The following is a 24,443-nucleotide window of genomic DNA, read 5'->3' on the forward strand; positions in this document are numbered from 1 at the left end:
ATAGAGAGTAGCTAAATAGGTATTTGGAGAGTCTAATTTGGGTTGTCTGTTGGAAATGCTCTAATCAAATGAAGGCAGTGAAGCGAATTAGATCTTTTATCCATACATATCCTCAGGTGCAATAGAACAGGATGTTGTTCTAAATAAACTTAGATATCGTATTTTGCTGTGCATGCTATCTTGTCAATATAAAACGAAAAAAAAATAATCAAGTGAGACATGAAACTGCTATCTTTTTAGAAAATTGAAGTTGCTTGTCGACCTGACACAATTACATCAAGCACGTACAATCGCACTAACAACACTTATGTTATACTGCATACAACAGTAAAATAGGATGAGTCATGTTAACTTACACTATATTAATATCGTAGGTTTCATTGGATTCTCGTACGTGTATAGTAACTAAATAGAGCAATGTTTAATACCTCAATTTTAGAAAAAAATATACGACTTTTCACCGTTCACTTTTGCTTTGGACACTGCATGGAACCAATACATGCTAAAAGGTGATAAGAATAGACTAAGAAATGTAAAACTATATCATTACCTAGATTTCCCAATCCAACAACAGGTGAAGAAACTTGTGGTTTTCATGTGTGCCACCACACGAGGAATCTAGATCTTGAGGTTTGTTAGTTTGCCTATTATGACTGGTTGAACTAAACACTAATGTGAATATATTACCCAAATAAGACTGAACTCACCTATAATTTGCAGACAAATATTACACGTGCTTCGAAACACAATTTCGAGAATAATAGAGAAGAATTATGTGCATTCCTATCTGTAGTAACTATATCTTCAAAAGGAAGCTTTTATTCGAAGTAGCGATAGTTAGGCTGCATGACAATTCTATAAGGATGTATTAAGCAGAGGGAAAAGTCATATAGGTGTCAATTTATATAAACTAGCACATATCATGCCATAACCTATTAGAGGGTATGCCATAATTATATAGATGGCCATAAGGCTCAAGGCCGGACGACCAGCCCACATCATAGCCATTTGGCCTGGCCCAAGCACGACACGATAGGTTACGAACCCATGCCAGCCTAGCCCGACAGTTGGACCGTGTTTGGACTGATGTCTTAGCACGATGGGCTAGTCCGATCCAATTAGTATGAAAGAAAAGAATTATTAAGTGGTACTTAATTTAGTCATATAAGGCTTGCTCAAAAAGAAGAGGTACGTAAAATGGATTTATTCTAGCTATACAATACATAACCCAAAGAAGAAGGAGGAAAAATAGACATATTCACACAACCTAAAGATGTGAGAGAGAAAAAATAGACTTATTTATTGGATAAGTACGATACACCATTGTGCCTTCGGGCCGGCCTGACACGGCTCATTTGTTATTGGGTTGTGTGCCTTCAATGCAGCCCGTGGGCCGGCATGGCACGGTTCGGTGTGTAGATCGGCCCGACGGATTTCAGCATGGGCCCAATCATGCCTGCACCGTGCCTGCTGGGCTGCCTATCTGGCCATCTATACTTAGTTATGCACACTCGTTTTTACAGAACTCACTGATCATCTCCCTCACTGCAGTCCATGACGACCCTCCTTGATCCATGGCCTTCTTAGCCGACGCTGACAGCCTCGCGACATTCCTGGCTGCCTCTACACCGACATCTCCTAGCATCAACTCCCCCACGACCCTCGAAATCTCCTCGTCTGTGACGAAACCCCGCGCGATGCTGTCGCTGGTCCAAACCATGGCCGCGATCCTGAGCTCATCGACCAAGAGCCTCGCGTTGAACGGCTGGTCGAAGTTCATCGGCCAGGCCGCCAGCGGCACGCCGGCGGCGACGCTCTCCAGCACGGAGTTCCAGCCGCAGTGGCTGAGGAAGCCCCGCACGCTGCGGTGCCGCAGGATCCGCGGCTGGTCCACCCACTCGCGCACCACGAGGCCCCTGTGCTTGGTGCGCTCCTCGAACTCCCGGCCGAGATCGACGTCGCCGTCGCCGTCGCCGTCGTGCCGAGCCGCCCAAAGGAAGTGCAGCCTCGACCTGTCTAGCCCGTCGGCGACCTGCTTGACCTGTAGCGCCGGGATCGCCGACAAGGTTCCCAGCGCGACGTACAGCACCGGCTGGTCGGCGGCCGCCATGCTGTCCAGCCACTCCATCCATGGCGGCCGGGTAGGGCCGGGCTCGAACGCTGGCTGCGCGAGGCAGAGCGGGCCGATGGGCCATGCCCTGGGATGGACATGCTCGTCCCAGAACTCGATGTAGGGGGCCTCCAGGCCATGGAACGTGTTGATGATCAGGCTATGGCTTTGCGCGATGGCCTTCCCCATCTTGCCGTCAAGCTCCATCATCGGCCCGAACGCCGACGCGTCCTTGAACGCCACCATCAGCTCCTCGAACGGTAGGCTGACACGCGGGAACTCCGGCACGGAGAACGTCTGCGAGTGCGTCGCCGGTGGGGTGATGTCGTCGTCGATGACGACGTCCGTGGCCCTGGGCCGCAGAAGGGAGAACGGGTCATGGCGGACTATCAGCTCCCGCATGACGTGCGCGAACGTGGAGGTGACAAGGAAGGACACCTTGGGGACCCCGAGCCTGGCCGCGGAGTCGTTGGTCCAGTACAGGAACGCGTCGGCGACGATGAAGCGCGGCGGGGGCCGCATGGCGGCGACGGACGCCTCGAACTGCGGCCGCAGCAGCGACACGGCGTGCGCGAAGGCGACGAACGCAGCCATGGAAGTGAGCCCCTCGGCGCTCTCGATCCCCGGCTGGATGCCCGGCACGTCGGTAGGGAACTCGAGCTCCACGACGGCGACGGCCGACGGCGCCGTCGTCGTCTCCTCCGGCACCGGACAACAGCCCACTGCGGACGAATGGAGCATTGCCCGGGGTGGTGAAGAAGGTAACGGTGGCGAGCTGGTGGTGGCGGAGGTAGTTGACGAGTTGGATGAGCGGTATGGTGTGGCCCTTCGACAAGAACGGGAAGATAGCTAGGTGAGGGAGGCCATGGTTTGCTGAAGTGAAATCTGCAGAAGCCATGGTTACTTGGTTTGGAGAGGGAACCTGTCTCGGTGTTATTTAATGGCAGCAAATGATAATATTATTGCAGGTTGGAAATATGATCTTATCTCTTCTTGTTTGTAGCAGATATGCCACTTTATGTCATGCATATAAAAATGACTTTTTTGCAGACGGGGCATAATATAACAATCTATTAGGTCACTTTTTGCATGCAGTCGGTTATTCACCGGTCGCTTGTAATTTTCTCGTCCACTCATTTGCGAAAACCATTTTTGGTGTATGCCACTGGTGAAAACTCCCTAAATATCTTTTATGTCCACAATTAAGGTTTTAAACATTAGGTGGTGCATTTCTTCTGTTCTTAGCTCTTAAATTATGCATCGTACCAAAATATGACAGGACATTAAACTCACAAAATTAATTTTCCATTTTTATCCATTATATTGTTATATATATATATATATATATAGAAAAATTAGATTCTACAACGCGTTGAGCGCTGCGTAATAAACAGCGTGTGACACACCACGACCAAACTAGACCCCACACCACCCACCAAGAGAGCAACCACCCCACATTTGCACGTTGTAGTTAAATTTTGACCTTTTGAATTAGGGGGATTTAATTTTTTGCCACTTTTAGAAATGACACCTTACATATTTGCCACCCGCTGTCTATGACACGTGGGTCCTCATGTGTCTATGACATGTGGGTCCAGTGACAAATATGCTAGTGCCATTTCTAAGAGTGGAAAAAGCTAATTATTCTTTTGAATTACTTGCGTGATGCTTGTTGAAAAAAGTGAGTTAAGCTTTGACTCCTTTCAGTCAAATTTTAACTTACTAAAGCACGAATATAAGCCAGTGAACGCGAGTTAGTTTTTAACTTAAGAACACATTGCACACATATTGATTATTTTTAACTGACACGTCCACCACCAAGAATGGACATTATGCTGTTATACTACGTAGTTAAAGTTTAACTTATCGAACAACACAACACATGCTATGCTAGACATATGAGTTAATTTTTAACTAACACACTGGTAGTGGGGATGAAAGTCAGTTTTTAACTCCTCAACCACTAAACACACACATTCCTTTTATGTTGTCATTAGTTAAATTTTAACTCCGCAGTGTATCGTACTAAACACCACACATATATTAGTTATTTTTTTAACTCAATACTCGAATCTATCAGTTATTTTTTAAGTCCAATAGCTTTTGTGGTGTTGTGGTGGTGGGAGGGTGGGATGATGTGAAGGTTGGTTCGACGATAAAATAAATTATATAGTTATCGGTTCTATATGTGTCACTTTGTTATAAAGTCGAGCCTTTTAACTGGCCCCTGCACCTTAATTATTCATGAGCAATTGTAGTATTCATCCATCCTTATCCTTTAGCCTCCTAGCATTCCCCGGGGTGCCTGGCCTATTGACATATATCCTCGCCTTCTCGTCAGCCCCGCGATGATGGTGTTTGTGCCTCCATGTTGTTGAAGGGGAGGGTGATGTTGGCCCTCGCCGCGAGGTGGTCTAGGGCTGGCTGGCTCGACAACAAACGACACATGTTTTTATTTCTTTGATTTCCGGAACATATTGATTATATTCAGTTTTAAAACCAACATCAATGACTCCAGGTTATTGATTGTGCCGGTTGAAAATCATTTACCTTTGAGGTGTTCTCATCCGGCGCACCTATAATTTATACGTGGCAACACATTCAATTGTATTGCAAGAGGTTTGTTTTCAGTCTATCTCGAAGTACCGGTACGTCATAGTACCAAATTATTCCTGATCTAATGATAGAAAATGATTTGGTACATCGAGATACTTTTTGTTAGACCGAAGAAAATCTCCTAATAAAAAGTAACTCAAGGTACCGGTACCTCGCGGTACCAAATTATTTCTAATCGTTGGATCTAACAATGCACATCCTACTCAGCTAGATCCAATGGTAAAAAATGATTTGATACCTCGAGTTACCGGTATCTCGAGATACTTTTTATTGGACCGAGACGAATCTCATATTGCAAATTTGCAATAGTAGGCAAATAATACTCCCTTACTGGCCATCTACCCTACATATTGTTTTTCCTTTGAGAAATTTTACAGTGCAACAAAAAATAACAAAAAGTAACTCGAGGTACCGGTATCTCGCGGTACCAAATCGTTTCTGATCGTTAGATTTAACAATGCACATCGTACTCAGCCAGATCCAATGATAAAAAATAATTTAGTATCTCAAGGTATCTGTACCTCGAGATATTTTTTGTTGAACTAGAGCAAATTACTCTCTTGTCCTTTTCTACGAGATTCTTCGTAAAGTTGTTTTACGAGTTGGGAGCCACTCTGCATCGACATGCATGTTTTTTTTTAATGTCATTTGTACTGCGTATACCTCATTGCTTGCAGGGGAGTACTTTTTGCAAGTCAACAATCAATTTGTGGTTGTGGGAAAGGACATGACATTTCTTAATCAAATTCCCGCGCCCAGTTAACATCATTAAGCTTACGTGTATAAGAATCTCTTTAGCGTTAACTAATCCAGTGTCCCTAAAAACTGACGCGTTAAATTGCTCTAAAAGAACTGATGCATGCATCTTAAAAAAAATTACTTCACGTCCTAATGAAATTTGTGTGAAATACACATGGGTGAAATATGCATCAAAGCAGCTCAGAACAAACGAAAAATTCACAGAACTTAACTGATTTCTGTGACTTTTATAAACAAAGTCAGAGAACCAGGATTATTCACAGACACCATCATCAAGAACAACATCACTACACATCGTTTGCTGCACACAACTCACTGATCATCTCCTTGACTGCGACCCACGATCGTCCTCCTTCGACCATGGATTCCTTGGCCAACACCGACAGCTCCACCACCCTCTTCCTCGCCGCCGCCCCGACCTCGCCGCTCATCAGCTCCCTCGCCACCCTCGAGATCTCCTCGCTTGGAACCAAGCCGCGCATGGTGCCGTCGCTCGTCGAAACCCTAACCGCTATCCTGAGCTCGTCGGCCAAGAACCTTGCGTTGAATGGCTGGTCCGCTAGCATGGGCCAGACCGCCAGCGGCACGCCGGCGGCGACGCTCTCGAGCACCGAGTTCCACCCGCAGTGGCTGACGAACCCTCCCACGCTCTCGTGTCGCAGGATCGCGAGCTGATCCACCCACTCTCTTACGACTAGACCTCTGTCCATGGTGCGTTCCTCGAACCCTAACCCGAGGTCGATGTTCTTGGGCCTCACTGCCCATATGAAGTCCACCTGAGCTTGCTCCAGCCCGTCGGCGACTTCCCGGAGCTGCAGCTCTGGGATCGCCGCCAGGGTTCCGAGCGCCACGTACAACACAGGCCGGCCGGCGGCCGCCTTCTTGTCCAGCCACTGCATCCACGACGGCCGGGCAGCGGCCGGCGCGGACGACGCCGGCGGTTGCGCGAGGCAGAGCGGGCCGACGGCCCAGGCCCTGGGCTTGACATGGTCGTTCCAGAACTCGATGTAGGGAGCCTCTAGGCCATGGAACGTGTTGATGATCAGGCCGTGGCTCTCCGTGATGGCCTTCCCCAGCTTGCCGTCGAGCTCCAACATCATCGCGACCGCCGCCGGCTCGCCGAACGTCGCCATGAGATCCTCGAACGTGACCTTGATGTGCGGGAATTCCGGAACCGTGAAGGTGGCTGGGTTGCCGTCGTCGTCGACGTCGCCGGGCTTCATCGCGGCGCACGGGTCGTGGCGGATCCTCAGCTCGCGCATCACCTGTGAGAACGTCGAGATGCCGAAGAAGGACACCTTGGGGACGCCGAGCCTGGCGGCGGATTCGTTGACCCAGTACAGGAACGCGTCGGCGACGATGAAGCTCGCCGGAGGCCGCATGGCGGCGACGGACGCCTCGAACTGCGGCCGCAGCAGCGACACGGTGTCCGTGAAGGCGACGAACGACACCATCGACGCGAGCCCCTCGGCGCTCTCGACACCCGGCGGGATGCCCGGCGCGTCGACAGGGAACTCCAGCTCGACCACAGCTACGTCGTCGTCGTCGTCATCACCGGCGCCGGACGAGAGCCCATCACGGACGAACGCGGCGTTGCCGGGGGTGGTGAAGAAGGTGACTGTGGCGAGCTGGTGGTGACGGAGGTAGTTGACGAGCTGGATGAGCGGGATGGTGTGGCCCTTCGCCATGAACGGGAAGATAGCTACATGAGGGAGGCCGCCATGGCTTCCCGAAGCCAAAGGAGCAGGAGCCATGGTTTGCACTTTGGGGCGTTAACAAGAGTTGCAGGAATTCTTGGTTGAACTATGAATACCAGCAAGCTGAATTTATAGCTGCATCAGCTCAAGATGTGACATGCTATTATGTTAGTACATGAGCTACTAAACATTAGCACAAGATTTTATAAATTGCAAATTTTTGTGGACTTTTAGTTTTGGGCGACCAATGGACGCATGTAGTGCCCCAGTAATTTGTCTTGTGCCTTTGATGGTGTCTTTAAGAGTTCCAAATTACTGATCGATGATCGAAGATGAGATTTTTCTATTTGAAACAACGGGAATTATTGTAAGAGCTAGAAAGGGATAGATGACATATAGTCTGCACTGTGATGACTTTGTTTAAGCTATCCACTATTTATTAAAGGGATAATATGTTCGGTGTTCAGTAGCATAAAAAATTCAAAATAGTCGCGCATCTTAGGGAGCCACTTGGAGAGGTTGGCCAAAGCTGCATTTTCTTTTCTTTTGTGACCTCGAAGGGTTGTGTTGTTTGGACAAATACACGTCAGCTTAATTTGAAATATATGTAGGTTTGTAACTTGCATCTGACAAGTGAACCACTCTGGGTACTCCATGTAAAGAGGGTTGGATGCAACTTATAGAGAGGACCATTTAACAACAATGTTATTTTTAATTAATAAATCCCCATCTGTTAGTTTGGTTTTCGGAAATGCCAGAAAAAATTTGAAATCCAGAACAAATCCGTAGTTTTGGCAATTCGTTTTGCCACTTCAATGCGCTACATATAGAGATGACTGAGGGCCCTTTTAAATTGAGAAAAATAGAGGGAAAAAACACGGGATTTGGATAAGAATACATAATCAAATAAGAGGACTGTAAAAAATATATATAATACATGAATTGTCCAATTTGTAGGAATTTAAAAGGACATTATTTGATTCAACCATTTGTTTCGAATGCCTTGCTAGGAGTTTTTTTCAGTAAAATTAAAATCCTCCAAGTTTTCTAGAAATCATTTGGACCTTGTAAATTGCAAATTCTCTGTTGGTCAATTTTGAACCACGAAAGACTGCTTGCATCTCTGTTTTTCTTATACAACTGCAAGTGTACTTAACTAATTTAATATTACTGAAAGTATGACAATTAACAAGACGTATATATATGTCAATGATGCGCTAATAATATCAGTCTGCAAGTGCAGCGATGTACTAGTAGTGATTTGTTCAAAAGTATCCTATTGAAGAAAGAGATATATAATTAGCCATTCATCAATCATTGACTAGATTATCCACCAGAAAACTCCGGACTTAAAAATAAACAACACGGAGTCTTCGTGCTTACTGTTTTGACAGTTTAATACTGCGACAATCCTTACTGTTTTTTGAAGGGTGAATATCCAATCTCATCCCTTAAGTTTTATCGAAGGCTTAATTTAGTCCTTAAACTTTTATTTTGTCTATACGTGTCCTCTACATATTTGTTTTGGTTTAAAATCATTCTTGATCCACATGACATGCCACGTGGCTAATCACACTCAATATTTGTATTAGAAAATGTCTCTTTTGCCTTTAGCTTGAAATTGCATACATTAGAAAAAAAATACATAGCATTCTCTCCATTATTTCAACAACCGCACAGGTGTGTTTAGCTTTACTGCATAACTTGAAAGTAAATAATTATTTTTTATTTTTACATAAGTTACTGTGCATTACCCACCTACGAAAAAAATTCATTGTACACAAAATTTAGAGAAAAATATTGTCATATTTTTTTTGGATGTATATATGTCTATAGAAAGTTGGGTGTATGGAATTTTCTAAAAACATAGTTATACTACATAAAGGCATACTATTTTCTCTTTTTCTTACATATGTGAATGAGGAGTACAAGATTCATTTATCAAGAAATATATTGATTAGGATTAATAATGTGCTTTATAAGTGGGTCGAAGGACAAATTTGAACTAAGGTTAAAACTTGAAGGATTTAAATGTATAGATTGTAATGTCAAGAACCAAAACGAGCTTTAGGTAAAATTTGAAGAATTAATTTAGCTATTCATCCTTTTTAAAAAAAATAAGAAAAAACTGACGTAAATTGGAGTTTAGTGGTTATCGTATCGTCCCTCTCATTTCACAGATCAGGCGTTCTTCGGACAAAAAAAAAGGAAAACATGTTTGCCTTCCTGTCAATTCTGAAATAAATGGGTACTGTTAAATGTAAAGAGAATTGATGTTCGCTTAACAAACCTTTTAGTCCATCGAGTATTCAACCCTAAACTATTAAAATTAATCCATTCACTTCTCAATTTCCACCAAGACACGTCTTTCTGTGCGGTGCTGATGAATAAATTAAGTAAACGACTTCTGAAAATTGTATAGACACTAGACAAAAAAATGAACAATGTTGGCTGGGTAACACATGAAAGGAACGGTATGACGTTAAAGATCTCATCCCCTTCATCTGCAATTCGGTGTTTACGATTTTATACAATCCCATAGATACTCTGATTAGCTTATATGTATTGATACTCCGGTTTATGTGGGTTTTTTATAAATAAGATCTGATTTAATGATAATATTGCTGTCATATATTATTTGGTAAATGCAGTATAATGGGAATGTGAGTGGAAAACATAATTGAACTATTAATTTGTAATTAGTGATGTGATCATGCTTAAAAATGGAAAGTAGAAAGGAATCAACTAATATTTCCTTAGACTCTTCTCTTAATTCAAGCCGCTATAATTATGTAAAGAAAAATGCATTCAATATACAACTAATATTTAATAGTCCGTGCAACGCACGGGTCAGCGGGTAGTTAACCTCATACTTTAGGAACCAACACTTCATAAACCACACAGATTAACAAATTAGGGAAGCGAAATGGACGGGAGAAGACTTTACGTACTGACGTCAATCTAATTAAGCTTGCACAATTATATATATAATGCCGACATCGGAGTTGAGCGCACAAACCATTAATAAGCCATAAGCATCACACATTTCGAGAACACATCCAAAACTCGCTAATCAGGGCCGTTGTCTCCGTGAAAGTGCGAGTGACACCTGGTTCGTGATGGCGTCAACTAGCGGAGAGCAGCATTCCGGGTCGCCCATGGCGGCAGGTGCTGATCCTCCGGTGCACAGGGACGCCAAACTGATGATGGCGAACGGCCGTGGCGAGTGCCAGATGCTGAAGGATCTTGTGAACAAGGAGGATCCTGCCATGATGATGGTGGTCATGGCGGCAAGCAACTCCGGGCCATCTGCCGCCGCGACGGCAAGTCCTCCGGTGGTCGCCGCCATGCATCCGCTGCTACTAGCATCAGCTTGCTCCGGGGATTGGAAGGCGATCAACTTTCTTCTCAACCGGGCCGAAGCACAGGCTGACCCTGTAAGATCATAAGCATGATTAATATTTTCTGATGAACAATTGGCTTGCGATTTGGTTTATAAATTGAATTTGGTTTGGAAACAATTAAGGTGTTGGTGCGAGTGTGTGTAACTAATGTGAGTCAGGTTGCGATATCTGTGCTCGGAAACGACTGGTTTGTCTCTAGTTGTGCAGGTGACTTGAGGTCAATATCGGTCAATGGCGGTGTGATCGTGACTAGGCTCAGGGAGGAGCTAAGGTCCGGACGATCGAGGATGCCAGGTGACGATATTGAATACGAGTTGGCACATGGTGAAGCAACACCGTGTGGGATGGAATCGTAACGGGCTTCACATGTTGTGTGTGTAAGCGCCGGAAAAATCGGGAAGTAAATCGGATCAAAACTGGATGAGAAAAGGAAAGGAATTTGCTACAGGTTCGGACACTGTAGCAGCGTCGGATACTGTAGCTCACGATAATGTAGCAACCGTATTACTGTAGCGCGCGGCACTGTAGCAACCGGATCGGATTACTGTAGCGCGGCGGGTACCGTAGCAGTCGGGCTACTGTAGCACGGCTGATTTTGGCATGTTGGATTTAATTAGGAAAACTAAGAGATGAGCCATATTAGTATAAGGAGTCCTACTCCTATTTGGTGATAGACTTTTCGATATAAATAGATACCGAGGGGTATGCCCCCGGTGTGCTTTTTGTGAGACTTAGTTGTTGATTCTAGATCGACGATTTTGATAGGAGTGCTGTTGGTGCACTTTGTAAATACCAGTTGATGCAATAAAGTCAAGATCATTCAATCTACGTTTTCGGCTTTCATCTATTGGTGATTTTTTTGGATTCCGACGATCCGATCGACGTCATAGGAGTAGCGCGATTCGATGATCTGCTCGGCGGCACATGAGCGGCGCGATCAAGATAGCGGCGACACAGGAGCGACGCGATCAAGGTAGCAAGCCTGCGTCAATTTCTTCGACAGAGGTAATCTTTTATTCTGCGAAAGATTTTTGGGTTTTGTTTTTCCCTACCATTCACCCCCCCTCTGGTAGGTTTGTTTGATCTTGTTCGATCCTACAAGTGGTATCAGAGCCTCGTTTTCTATTTGATCTTCGCCGATCTTTAGATTTGTTTGCCATGGCTGAAAAGTTTTCAAACAAACCTCACATATTTAATGGATCTGATTTTGACTATTGGAAGAAAAAGATGGAATCTTATATTACATCTCAGGGTTATGATATTTGGCTTAAAGTTAATCAACCTTATGAGATTCCTGAACGCATTGATACTCCGGCTCTAAAATTAGAATTTGAAAATAATTGCAAAGCGCGCAATATTATTCTGAATGGGATTTCTCGCTCCGATTTTGATCGTGTTTCGCATCTTGCAACTGCTAATAAGATTTGGAAAGCTTTAAATGATTTTCATACTGGAACTTCAAATATCAAAGAGTTGCGAAAGGATGTTTTCAAAAAGGAGTACATAAAATTTGAGATGAAACTTGGAGAATCCTTGGATGACTATTTGGCTCGTTTCAATAAAATCTTGAGTGATCTTAGATCTGTTGATGCTTCTTATGATGTTAACTATTCTCAATCTGAGATTGCTCGTCACTTTATGAATGGCCTTGATATGAAAGTTTGGGATGTTAAAGTTACTTCAATTCAAGAGTCTGTTGATATGAATGCTTTAACTTTGGATATTCTTTATACTAAATTGAAAACATATGAGATGAATATTCTTTCAAAAAGGACTGATTTGAAATCTACTGCTTTAATATCCTCATCTGGATCTTCTTCTGAGTCTATTTCTTTGGCAGCCTTTGCTGCTTTTACCGCCTTGTCCGATGATCAACTGGAAGAGATCAGTGAGGAGGACTTGGTTTTGGCCGCTAACAGAATTTCTCGAGCTGTGAGTAATATCAGGATCAGGAGAAGAGGAGGACCAATTCGATGCTTTGGATGTGGTCAACCGAATCACATCCGTAACCTCAAGATGCATCCAAAGATGCCAAGCAGAATAAGAAACAAATCAAGAATATGAAGATGAAAAAGTATTATCAAAAGGCGTTGGATGAAGCTTTTGCAGCTGTTCAAGAAAACAGTGACGTTGAGTTTGAAGATGATGAAGAAGAAGACAAGAGTATGAACATTGCTGGTGTTTGTCTCATGGCTAAAAGTTTTGAAGATTCTGACGATGACAACGAGGTAACTGGTCCTTCTAGTGTTGAATATTTTCAAGAAGTGATTGCTAGACTTGGTTACAAGATTTCTAAATTTGAGAAAAAAATTAGTCAACAAGAAGTTACTATTGATTCTCTTAATATTGAAAATAGTAAATTAAAATCTCTTGCTTCTAATGATGATGAATGCAAATCGTGTGATGTTTTATTTGCTGAAGTGAATGCTGTAAGAGAAGTTAATCAGAATAATTGCAAAAAACTTGATGTTGTAACCAAGAAATCTAGAAAACTTGAATCCTGTCTTGCTCTTAGCTTTACAATGAATACTAGATTGGTTGATGAATTGTTCTTGGCTAAGAGAGCTTTAAACAAATGTCGAGTTGCTGTGTTTGCTAGTTCTATGTTTAACTTGATTAGCTCTAAAAGAATCAAGCAATCTAGTGCTAAACCTTGCTTGACATGTCCTGCTAATGAGATGAAACTTAAACATGCTTTGGAATGTGTTAAACAAATGGAGGAAGTTGTTAAAAGAGATGAAGTGATTTCTTGCAAAAATTGTGCTAGTTTAACTCAAGAGGTTTCTTATTTAAAAAGTTTTTTGCAAAGATTTTCTGATGGAAAAAGGAACCTCAACATGATTCTTGATCAATCTAAAGTTAGCACACACAATCGTGGTTTAGGTTTTGATCCTCATGTTCACTTTTCTAGACATCCTCCTACTGTTTTAAGTATTGTTCAGAATGGTGAAATTTTGACTGAACCTGAACCTAAGACCACTGTATTTAAATCTGCTGGCATCATGTCTTCCTTGAGTGCTTCTTCATCAAAAGTTGTGAGTGCTAAACATGTTGTGAATGCTAAACCTGCTTTTAACACTAAATCTGTTGTAAATGCCAAACCTGTCTTTAGTACTACATCGGTTGTTAATGCTAAACCTGCTATATCAACTTGTGCTTCAACTCATCGTGATAAGTATACATGTTCCTTTTGTGGCAAAGATGGCCATATTGTTGGTTTCTGTTTTAGACTTGCTAGAAAGCAGAAAAAGGAACGGGAAATTGCTTTTGCAAAACAAAGATGGCAAAAATTGGCTTTTACCTCGAGGCAGGCGGTTAGACTGCAGCAGTACCAGCAGTCAAACCGGTGTTATAACCCCCGTCAGAACGGTGGTAAAGCTTTGGTCAGACCGCAGGTTCCTAAGCAGTTAAACCAGCCTTGGGAGCATTTTTCTAAAAGGAAACATATTGAATTTTCTACTGGTTATGTTCCTGTTAGATCTGGTCGTGTGTCTCAGTACTGGATTCCTAAATGTTTATTATCTAACCCCAGTACTGAGACTTCGGCATCTGCTTATGCATAGGCATTTTTGGCGAGGAAGGAGAACGTGTGGATTGTGGATTCCGGTTGTTCGCGACATATGACCGGTGATAAAAGTTGGTTCTCCTCTCTTGTGAGGGCATCAAGGAAGGATTCAATCATCTTCAGTGATGCTTCTACTAGTACGATCACTGCAACTGGATCTGTCAAGGTAAGTGACAAATTTACATTGAATGATGTCGCTTTGGTTGAAAATCTAAAGTACAATTTGCTCTCCGTTTCTCAAATTGTGGATGAGAATTTTGATGTTCTGTTTAAGAAAAGTGGAAGTAAAATTTTTGATTTTTCTGGAGATGTTGTGCTTAATATTTCTCGATATGGAAGAGTTTTTAAAGCTGACTTTGAAAGTAGTATTTCTTCTGAAGTTATATATCTTGTTGCAAAGTTTTCTAAAGATGTGATGTTCTGGCATCGCAGACTTGGACATATTGGCTTTGATCATCTAACTAGGATTAGTGGTTCAGATCTTATTCGTGGTTTGCCTAAACTTAAAAAAGATGTTGATTTGGTTTGCTCGCCATGTCGTCATGCTAAAATGGTTGTATGCTCGCATACTCCTATATTTTCTGTGATGACGGATGCACCAGGACAGCTCTTACACATGGACACTGTCGGTCCGGCTAGAGTGCAATCTGTTGGAGGAAAGTGGTATGTGTTGGTTATAGTTGACGATTTCTCTCGTTATTCTTGGGTTTTCTTTATGGGTACCAAAGATGAGGCTTTTGAACACTTTAAAAGTTTGTATCTTCGGTTGGCCATTCAACTTCCTGGATCTTTAAGAACCATCCGAAGCGATAATGGTGTAGAGTTTAAAAACGCTTCTTTTGAGAGGTTTTGCAATGAAAAAGGTGTTGAACATCAATTTTCGTCTCCCCGGGTTCCTCAACAAAATGGTGTGGTTGAAAGAAAAAATCGTTCTTTGGTTGAGATGGCTAGGACTATGCTTGATGAGTACAGTACACTTAGGAAATTTTGGGCTGAAGCGGTTAATACTGCATGCTATATTTCCAATCGTGTTTTCTTGAGATCAAAACTTAGAAAGACTTCTTATGAGCTTCGTTTTGGACATACACCTAAGATTTCTCATTTACGTGTTTTTGGGTGTAAGTGCTTTGTGTTAAAGTCTGGGATTTTAGATAAATTTGAATCACGCTCTCGTGATGGACTTATATTAGGATATGCTGCCCATTCTCGAGGTTACCGTGTACTTGTTTTAGAAACTAACAAAATTGTTGAGACTTGTGAAGTCACTTTTGATGAGGCTAGTCCAGGTACTAGACCCAAAATTTCAGGTACAATATCACAGGTTCAGGGGGAGGATATATTTGTGGAGGAAAGTGATGACGAGGACGACAACGAATTGTCGGCTGGTCAGACCGGTGGCACAATGTCAGTCAGACCGCAGGCAGAAGAGCGGTCAAACAGGCCCGGAGGATCTTCCTCATGTGCTTCAGGTACGGATGGTGGTGGACCTCCAGAAATCTCTAGTTCGTCAGAACAGGGTACAGAACATGAAAATTCATCTGAAGCCACTGCTCCACTTCATATTCAACGACGACATCCTCCGGAACAAATAATAGGTAACTTGGATGAACGTACTACAAGGTCGAAGGTAATAACTCGTGATTTTCATGTGAATTCTGCTTTTGTTGCTAATTTTGAGCCCAAAGATGTTACTCATGCCTTAACTGATTAATCGTGGATTAATGCCATGCATGAAGAACTTGAGAATTTTGAAAGAATTAGTTGAACCTCCTGTTGGTCATAATATTATTGGAACTAAATGGGTTTTCAAAAATAAACAAAATCAGGATGGTTTAATTGTTAGAAACAAGGCTAGACTTGTGGCTCAGGGTTTTACTCAAATGGAAGGGTTGGATTATGATGAAACTTTTGCTCCTGTTGCAAGAATTGAAGCAATTAGACTTTTGTTAGCTTTTGCTGCTTCAAAAGGTTTTAAATTATTTCAAATGGATGTTAAAAGTGCTTTTCTAAATGGCTATATACAGGAGAAAGTTTATGTGAAACAACCACCTGGTTTTGAAAATCCTGATTTTCCCAACCATGTTTTTCGTTTGTCTAAAGCCTTGTATGGCTTGAAACAAGCACCTAGAGCATGGTATGATAGGCTTAAAAACTTTTTACTTGCTAAAGGTTTTATAATGGGAAAAATTGATAAAACTCTCTTTGTTCTTAAGCATGGTGATGATCAACTGTTCGTTCAGATTTATGTGGATGATATCATCTTTGGTTGTTCATCTCACCCTTTGGTTGTGGAGTTTGCGGAAACGATGCACAGGGAATTTGAAATGAGTATGATGGGTGAGTTAACTTATTTTTTGGGATTGCAAATTAAACAAACACCTCAAGGATCTGCTACTGTGTTGGATCATGATGAAGATGGTGAAGCGGTTGATCAAAAGGAATACAGAAGTATGATAGGATAATTGCTTTATCTCACTGCTTCAAGACCGGATATACAATTTGCTGTGTGTTTGTGTGCTCGATTTCAAGCTTCTCCGAGAGCTTCACATCACCAAGCGGTTAAACGCATCATGAGGTACTTACAACACACTCTTGAATTTGGAATTTGGTATTCTACTTCATCTTCTATATGCTTGAGTGGTTATTCGGATGCGGATTTTGGAGGCTGTAGAATTGATAGGAAGAGTACCAGTGGTACATGTCATTTTCTTGGTACTTCATTGGTTGCATGGTCTTCTCGAAAACAATCTAATGTTGCTCAATCAACTGCTGAATCTGAATATGTTGCTGCTGCTAGTTGTTGCTCCCAAATTTTGTGGCTTATCTCAATCTTGAGAGATTATGGTCTTACTTGTGAGAAAGTTCCTCTCTTTTGTGATAATACAAGTGCTATTAATATTGCTAAGAATCCTGTTCAACACTCACGCACTAAGCACATTGATATTCGTTTTCACTTTTTGAGGGATTATGTTGAAAAGGGAGATGTGGAATTAAAATTTGTTGACACTACATTGCAATTGGCTGATATTTTCACGAAACCTTTGGATTCTTCTCGATTTGCTTTTCTTTGGGGAGAATTAGGAGTTATTCATCCTTTTGGCATCAATTAAGGGGGAGTTTTTGGCTCCGTGTTGCATTTTCCTCTTTTGATTTTGTTTTTGCATACATGTTTTAATTAATGCATGGTGTGTTTTAAGACAAAAAAAATAAAAAAAGGAAGAGCTTTGTTTCGTGCCTTTAGTATATTGTAGTACTTGCTTGCAATACTTGTTAGAGAATATGATTAGTAATCTAGCTTGTCTGCATTTTTGGTTTATACATGAGCTTTTGATATTGCTTTTAAGGGAGATGATGCATGACACTTAAATTCTATACTTGAATTAAGTAAATATGCAATATTGATGCTAGCATATAGGTTGTTTTTAAATGCTTATATATATGCTTTATTGATTTGTTATTCCTCAATAGCTTTTTAAATTGCTCAAGAGAATAAAAAATATCTGAGAGAAAAAAATGAATACCGAATCCTTGGACAGTCTTGACGACAAGGACGTATTCGATGTGAGCAAAAATAATGGGTGCCGAATCCTTGGAAACAGTCTTGACGACAAGGACGTACCCGGAATAATTGAGAGAAAAAAATTGAGCAAAAAGGCTCAAGTAAAAAAGGTTAAAAATTCTCTTGGTAATTTTGTGCTAGAGCTAATTTGAGAAAGAGTGATAAATACAATGGGTATATATGTACAGTATTTATTTTTCAATCTATGTGCTGGTACCGATGTTGCATTATACCTCTTTGAAATCATGAATTCTTAATGTTGACTTGATCTTCATTGCCATATCTCAAGTTCATGGTTTTACTTTAGTGCATGCTTGTTAGTTAGCTAGTCACTTTTTCTACCTTGTTATTGCAATACAAGTTCTTGAGTTACTATTGGTACATTGCAAAGCTCTCCGAGAAAAAAAATGAAAATAAAAAACCTTCATTGATGAATTCATTGTCAAAAGGGGGAGAACAAGGTAAAAAAAATTTGTGCATAATTGTCATACTCAAAGGATTTTCTTTCTTTTTAAAAGTGAGAGATTTTTGCATTGCATGCTTTTTGGAGTTACTTCACAAAAACAACAATACAAATTTTGAAGTGTTTGCCAATGTGTTCATCAAGGGGGAGATTGTAAGATCATAAGCATGATTAATATTTTCTGATGAACAATTGGCTTGCGATTTGGTTTATAAATTGAATTTGGTTTGGAAACAATTAAGGTGTTGGTGCGAGTGTGTGTAACTAATGTGAGTCAGGTTGCGATATCTGTGCTCGGAAACGGTTGGTTTGTCTCTAGTTGTGCAGGTGACTTGAGGTCAATATCGGTCAATGGCGGTGTGATCGTGACTAGGCTCAGGGAGGAGCTAAGGTCCGGACGATCGAGGATGCCAGGTGACGATATTGAATACGAGTTGGCACATGGTGGAGCAACACCGTGTGGGATGGAATCGTAACGGGCTTCACATGTTGTGTGTGTAAGCGCCGGAAAAATCGGGAAGTAAATCGGATCAAAACTGGATGAGAAAAGGAAAGGAATTTGCTACAGGTTCGGACACTGTAGCAGCGTCGGATACTGTAGCGCACGATAATGTAGCAACCGGATTACTGTAGCGCGCGGCACTGTAGCAACCGGATCGGATTACTGTAGCGCGGCGGGTACCGTAGCAGTCGGGCTACTGTAGCACGGCTGATTTTGGCATGTTGGATTTAATTAGGAAAACTAAGAGATGAGCCATATTAGTATAAGGAGTCCTACTCCTATTTGGTGATAGACTTTTCGATATAAATAGAGACCGAGGGGTATGCCCCCGGTGTGCTTTTTGTGAGACTTAGTTGTTGATTCTAGATCGACGATTTTGATAGGAGTGCTGTTGGTGCACTTTGTAAATACCAGTTGATGCAATAAAGTCAAGATCATTCAATCTACGTTTTCGGCTTTCATCTATTGGTGATTTTTTTGGATTCCGACGATCCGATCGACGTCATAGGAGTGGCGCGATTCGATGATCTGCTCGGCGGCACATGAGCGGCGCGATCAAGATAGCGGCGACACAGGAGCGACGCGATCAAGGTAGCAAGCCTGCGTCAATTTCTTCGACAGAGGTAATCTTTTATTCTGCGAAAGATTTTTGGGTTTTGTTTTTCCCTACCATTCACCCCCTTCTGGTAGGTTTGTTTGATCTTGTTCGATCCTACAGACCCAAGCAAGAAGCCCAGCGAAGAATTTCTCAACTACCTGGAGAGGTACACCTCCTCCAGCATCAACAGCTCTGCTGCTGGAAGCTCGCAGATGCCATTGCCAGCTGCTGCACTATCTGCAGAGTCGATTCTGAGGAGCGTCACCATTGAGGGGGACACGGTACTGCACGTGGTGGCCACACATGGGGATCACGAAAACTTCTTGGAATGTGCTAAACTCATATATGAGAGGGCCCAACATCTCTTGTTCAAGACAAACGGCAAGGGCAACACGCCCTTGCATTGTGCTTCCAGGTCTGGTAATTACGATATGGCTTATCGCCTTTATGGTGCAGCAAAGTCTACAAGCAAGGGAGCTGAATATCTCAGAATGGAGAATGGCTGTAAGGAGACTGCATTGCATGAGGCTGTACGCAAAGGTAATAACCGCATAGTAGAGTTTCTAATGCGCGGGGATTCAGAATTGGCAAGATTACCTAAGGAAGGCATGTCACCGTTGTACCTTGCCATCTTGCTAAAAAATTATGTCATAGCAACAACTATCCATGATATTAGGGAAGACGGACTTGTGTCATATGCTGGACTAAATGGGCAGAATGCGTTGCATGCTGCAGTTCTTCAAGACAGAGGTACTTTACATGCACTTCCATTCATTTGTTTCTTTCACTAGCTAGATGAATATATGTTAAGGCCTCGCTTATAATTAAAAAATTTTTTATCATCCTTGATAAAGTAGCTTAAGGTATCATATTTTTTACTGTAAAATGTATAGTATTCTGATGTACCAAAAAATTATAGTAATACATTGAGTTACTTTCAAGGATGGTAAAAAAAGTCATATAATTAATGCTAATTACCTCTTCCTTGGTGCGTCCACGTCATCTGAATTAGACCATTGAATTAAGATCGGTCGTATCAACCCACTATTAATGTGAGTAATCTAGCGAGCCGTATTCATCACTACAGCAAAACTTGTTACTGTAGTATTTTTCTGTCCTTAAGTAGGTATCATAAGGTACCACTGTTTTTTATATAAAATTTGATACCTCTTCGTACCTTACATAGTAGAAGTTACCAAATTTTACATAGAAAATAGTCAGCGGTGAATCTACTCAAGGAGAGGGGAGGGGAGGGGAGGGGGAAGAAGAGGGAAGGAAGAAGAAAGAGAGGGGGCTGAAGGTGGAAAAAGGTAATCAGCCCTCCAACCTTCGAATCTTAGATCCGTCACTGAAAACAGTGGTACCTTATGATATCTACTCAAGGATGAAAAAAATAATCTTCTTACTGAGGTCGATTTGTATCTGTCGGTTCATATATAAATGGTACCTATTGACCATTTCATGCCTCTACGAGATGGAGAAATATAGAATCAACATCTTTAATAGACAAAAACTAGCACCGATAGAATCTGTGCTGGTTTTTTTTTAAAAAAACTACCAACCATAAAAAACCAAGCCACGGTGGATTTTTTTAACGCTACTGAGTTAGACTTGGTAACAGGTTGGGGCAGGGGAGGGTACGACAAGAATGGCCCTGGCCCTACCCCGATCACCAGCCCCAAAATCAAAACTGGGGCAAAACTAATCCCTGGTCCCAAACAGAGCCCTGAATGGAGGTGGAGGACGATGAAGAGTTGGCGATGCACCTGACTGGGCGTGCGGTGGTGTGGGTGCGCGGTGGCGGCGCACCTAGGCGGCAGTGGCGTGCGGTGCGGCGGTATGACGATGGGTTTGTGAGGGACCGAGGGTGTGTAGGGGCAGGTCCCTGGGGTACCCGACCCTGTCAGGGACCTACTCTCTTCACTGACTCTTGTTATGAAAAAGTCTCTAATTTTAGGTCTGTACATGCTTAGAACCATTTGCACCATCCATTCATTATATATATGTGCTAGTTCAAGATTCGAAATCAAGACTTCCACCTCTACAAACACACGCTCTAACCATCTTACCTATGAAGCTCTTTTGATTGCTTCTTCTGTTTTATTTTTTTGACTATTGATTTTTAAATCATATAATGTATGTTTGAATCTCTATATGATCTTAAATTAAAAAGTTCTCAACTACAAAGTTGGAGTTCTCGATGAGATCTACAGTTTTCATATAGGAATCTTCTTCATCTGAGGCCATTTAAAAATTTTAACTATTCGTTTTAAAATATATTCAAATAAATATAACATATATTTGGCCAACAAAAAAATTCAAATAAAAATATAGTCCATTATAATTTGTAGATAAACTCAAAATCTACAACTTTGATCTAGAGCATATCTTCATCCGATGTCATTTGAAAAATTCAAATATATCATGTATTTCAATTCTATCCGATGAATGAAAAATTCAAATCTAGACATGTAAACAATGTCAAATAAAAAAATATTACAAAGACGTAGACCTATCCGAGATCTTCGCTTTCTCTATAGAGCACATATCTATTCGACATTGTTCTCTAAATTCAAAACTTAGTTTTTCAAAATAGATCTAATCTTTTGTAACACATATTTGAGCATATAAACAATCTCAAATAAAAATAATGTCAATTACAGAAGATCTTATAAAAACCTATAACTATCCTATTAGGCATATCTCCCACCGGAACAATTTTAAAAACAAAAAATATCATTTTCTAAATGGGTATTATCTTATCCGTAACGGGTCATAACAACCGACCGTTACGGATATGGTTAGTTCCGTAATGGGCCAAAATTATGACCCGTTACGGATAAGGTTAGTTATCCGTAACGGTTCGTCCTACGACACCTGTTACTGATATGTTCTTATCTATCACGGCCCATAATTAAGACCCGTTACACATAAGATTAGTTATCCGTAACGGTTCGTCCTAAAACACCCGTTACCAATACGTTCTCATTCATAACGGGTCATGATTTTATCCCGTTACAGATCATCCGTAATGGTCCATAAGTACGATCCGTGACAGATAACATTGTATTCATAACGGGTCATTCCCAACGGGCATATTTGAAACGAGCTGCATTTTAAGCCGTTACGGATAAGTTATACGTAACGGACCGTATTTTCTTGAAGAAAATGAGTCATTGCCGATAGAGTATTCTGTACTAGTGCTAGTAATTTGCCTTTTTTTTTAGACTCAATATATATATGTTAGAATTTTATAACTGAACTCTTGTTCATGTACGTATCCTCTTTCCAGCGGTAACTGAACTCTTGTTGCGTTGGAAACCGAGCCTCACGGAACAAGCGGATCAAAATGGGAGCACACCACTACACTTCGCTGCATCACGTCGGGTGGAAGGAAGAGGATGCATGTGGAAGTCAAGGAGTACAGTCGTGCCTGTGCTGCAAGAGAACCGATTTCAGTTGTATCGACCTGATTCTGAAGGATCTTACCCGATACATGTCGCTGCCTCCTCAGGTGCCAGACAGACGGTCATCTATTTTATTAAGGAGCGGCCCGAGATCGCTGGTTTCCGCGATTCAAAGGGGAGGACTTTTCTTCATGTTGCTGTAGAAAAGGACAGAAGAGATGTAGTTCGGCATGCTTGCAATACTCGATCCTTGGCCTGGATTTTGAATATGCAAGACAATGATGGCAACACTGCGATACACATAGCATCACAGCAAGGGCTTATGTTACATTTTAGTTTTCTACTGATGAACAGGGGAGTGAACTTAAATATACAGAATAATAAGGGGCAAACTCCTTTGGATATATCGCATAGTAAGATTCCTGCAGGATTTTTCTACGCATGGGTAATAATAACACTTTCCACTCTCCTTTCAGATTATATTAAGGCTTGTTTCCTGTCCTGTAGAAACAAAGAAAGCTAAAAAGTTATGAGATCCTGATCTGTATGTTTGCCTTTGCAGAACCCAGAAAACGTGATATTGTCGTTGCTAAAGATTTGCAATGCAATGCCTGGTAGTCTTCGTGCAGATCACCTTCAAGAACAATATAGTTCTCAGCAAAAACACGAGGATAAAGTGAGAGAATCGGAGAAACTGTCGAGTTCATCACAAACTCTAGGCCTTGGGTCGGTGCTGATTGTGACTGTCACATTTGGTGCAACATTCGCTCTACCTGGAGGCTACAAGTCAGACGATCACTACAGAGCTGGTACACCAACTCTTGCTGGAAGGTATTGTTTTGATGCATTCATCATGGCCAACACATTAGCATTCATTTGCTCGGTCTTAGCGACAATCAACCTTATGTACTCCGGAATCTCCATGGTTAATTTGCCCTCCCGTCGCTGGCACTTCAAGATGTCTTCACTCCTGGTCGCCGGTTCAGTGACAAGCTTGGGTTCTGCCTTTGCGCTAGGCATGTACTTGGTGCTGATCCCAGTATCTCCGGCTATTGCAGCTACAATATGTGCACTGATGGTGATTGCATCTCTATGGTTATGCATGGAACCTTGGTATGGCTTTCTTATCGGAACGGCAGTATATTTCAGAATCGGTAACCAGGCGTTGCTGGGGATTGCACAGATTTTCATTCGCCGAATGGTTATTATATATTGGCCTTGTATATTAATCTTCGGATGGGTTGCACTGTCGAGGACTACTGGACACAATTGAGTCTGATGAGTCATGACAAGACGCAGATGAGATCAACGGTGACTGACTAGAGTATTTGGGCGGCTTGGCTTAAGAAATGGCATCGGCAATACGAAACCCAACGTGCACTTCAACAATTCTACAGTGGTATCCCCCCCCCCCCCCCCCCCTGTTTCTTTAACTGTTCGTCCACCTCCCTCATGTTGGATCTGTTCTTTGTTGAGGAGGCGTCAAAATATGTGGTCAAGGTTGTCCTCATATTATTGGGAATCAGCGTACTATCTTGTGTTCTTATCGATGTTTTATACCAGGCATTCTGCCCTACGTATATTGTAATTAACAGTGTGATTTATTTCTTTAGTATAGTTTATAGAGGAAGTATCTAGGGTGGGAATGGGCCAACGCTCGTAGGTTCTTTCACAACCCTATTTAATTCTTAAAAAATTTTAGCTCAAAACACTATCAATTTTATTTTCAACATGTTTTGAATCCGGCCCTTAAATTTTGTAGA

The 24,443-nt window shown here is 41.9% G+C and overlaps 2 protein-coding genes and 1 pseudogene across 2 annotated transcripts; 1 reads left to right on the forward strand and 2 right to left on the reverse strand.

The window, feature by feature from the left end:
* Nucleotides 1-1,399: 1,399 nt before the first annotated feature.
* LOC102715236 lies at nucleotides 1,400-3,008 on the reverse strand (annotated as a pseudogene).
* A 2,472-nt stretch (nucleotides 3,009-5,480) lies between these two features.
* Nucleotides 5,481-7,261, reverse strand: LOC102713114 (UDP-glycosyltransferase 90A1-like). The gene has a single exon (XM_040527826.1). The coding sequence runs from the start codon at nucleotides 7,237-7,239 to the stop codon at nucleotides 5,773-5,775; it is 1,467 nt and encodes a 488-aa protein (XP_040383760.1). The 5' UTR covers nucleotides 7,240-7,261; the 3' UTR covers nucleotides 5,481-5,772.
* A 3,079-nt stretch (nucleotides 7,262-10,340) lies between these two features.
* On the forward strand, nucleotides 10,341-23,953 carry LOC102715511 (protein ACCELERATED CELL DEATH 6-like). Its single transcript, XM_040527566.1, has 6 exons — nucleotides 10,341-10,619; nucleotides 14,150-14,317; nucleotides 15,290-15,620; nucleotides 19,394-20,023; nucleotides 22,566-23,125; nucleotides 23,243-23,953. Exons 1-6 carry the CDS (start codon nucleotides 10,341-10,343, stop codon nucleotides 23,951-23,953), a joined length of 2,679 nt encoding a protein of 892 aa, XP_040383500.1.
* The last annotated feature ends 490 nt before the right edge of the window (nucleotides 23,954-24,443 follow it).

The sequence above is a fragment of the Oryza brachyantha genome, chromosome 9 (genome assembly GCF_000231095.2).
Source record: "Oryza brachyantha chromosome 9, ObraRS2, whole genome shotgun sequence".
Taxonomy (NCBI): Eukaryota; Viridiplantae; Streptophyta; class Magnoliopsida; order Poales; family Poaceae; genus Oryza; species Oryza brachyantha.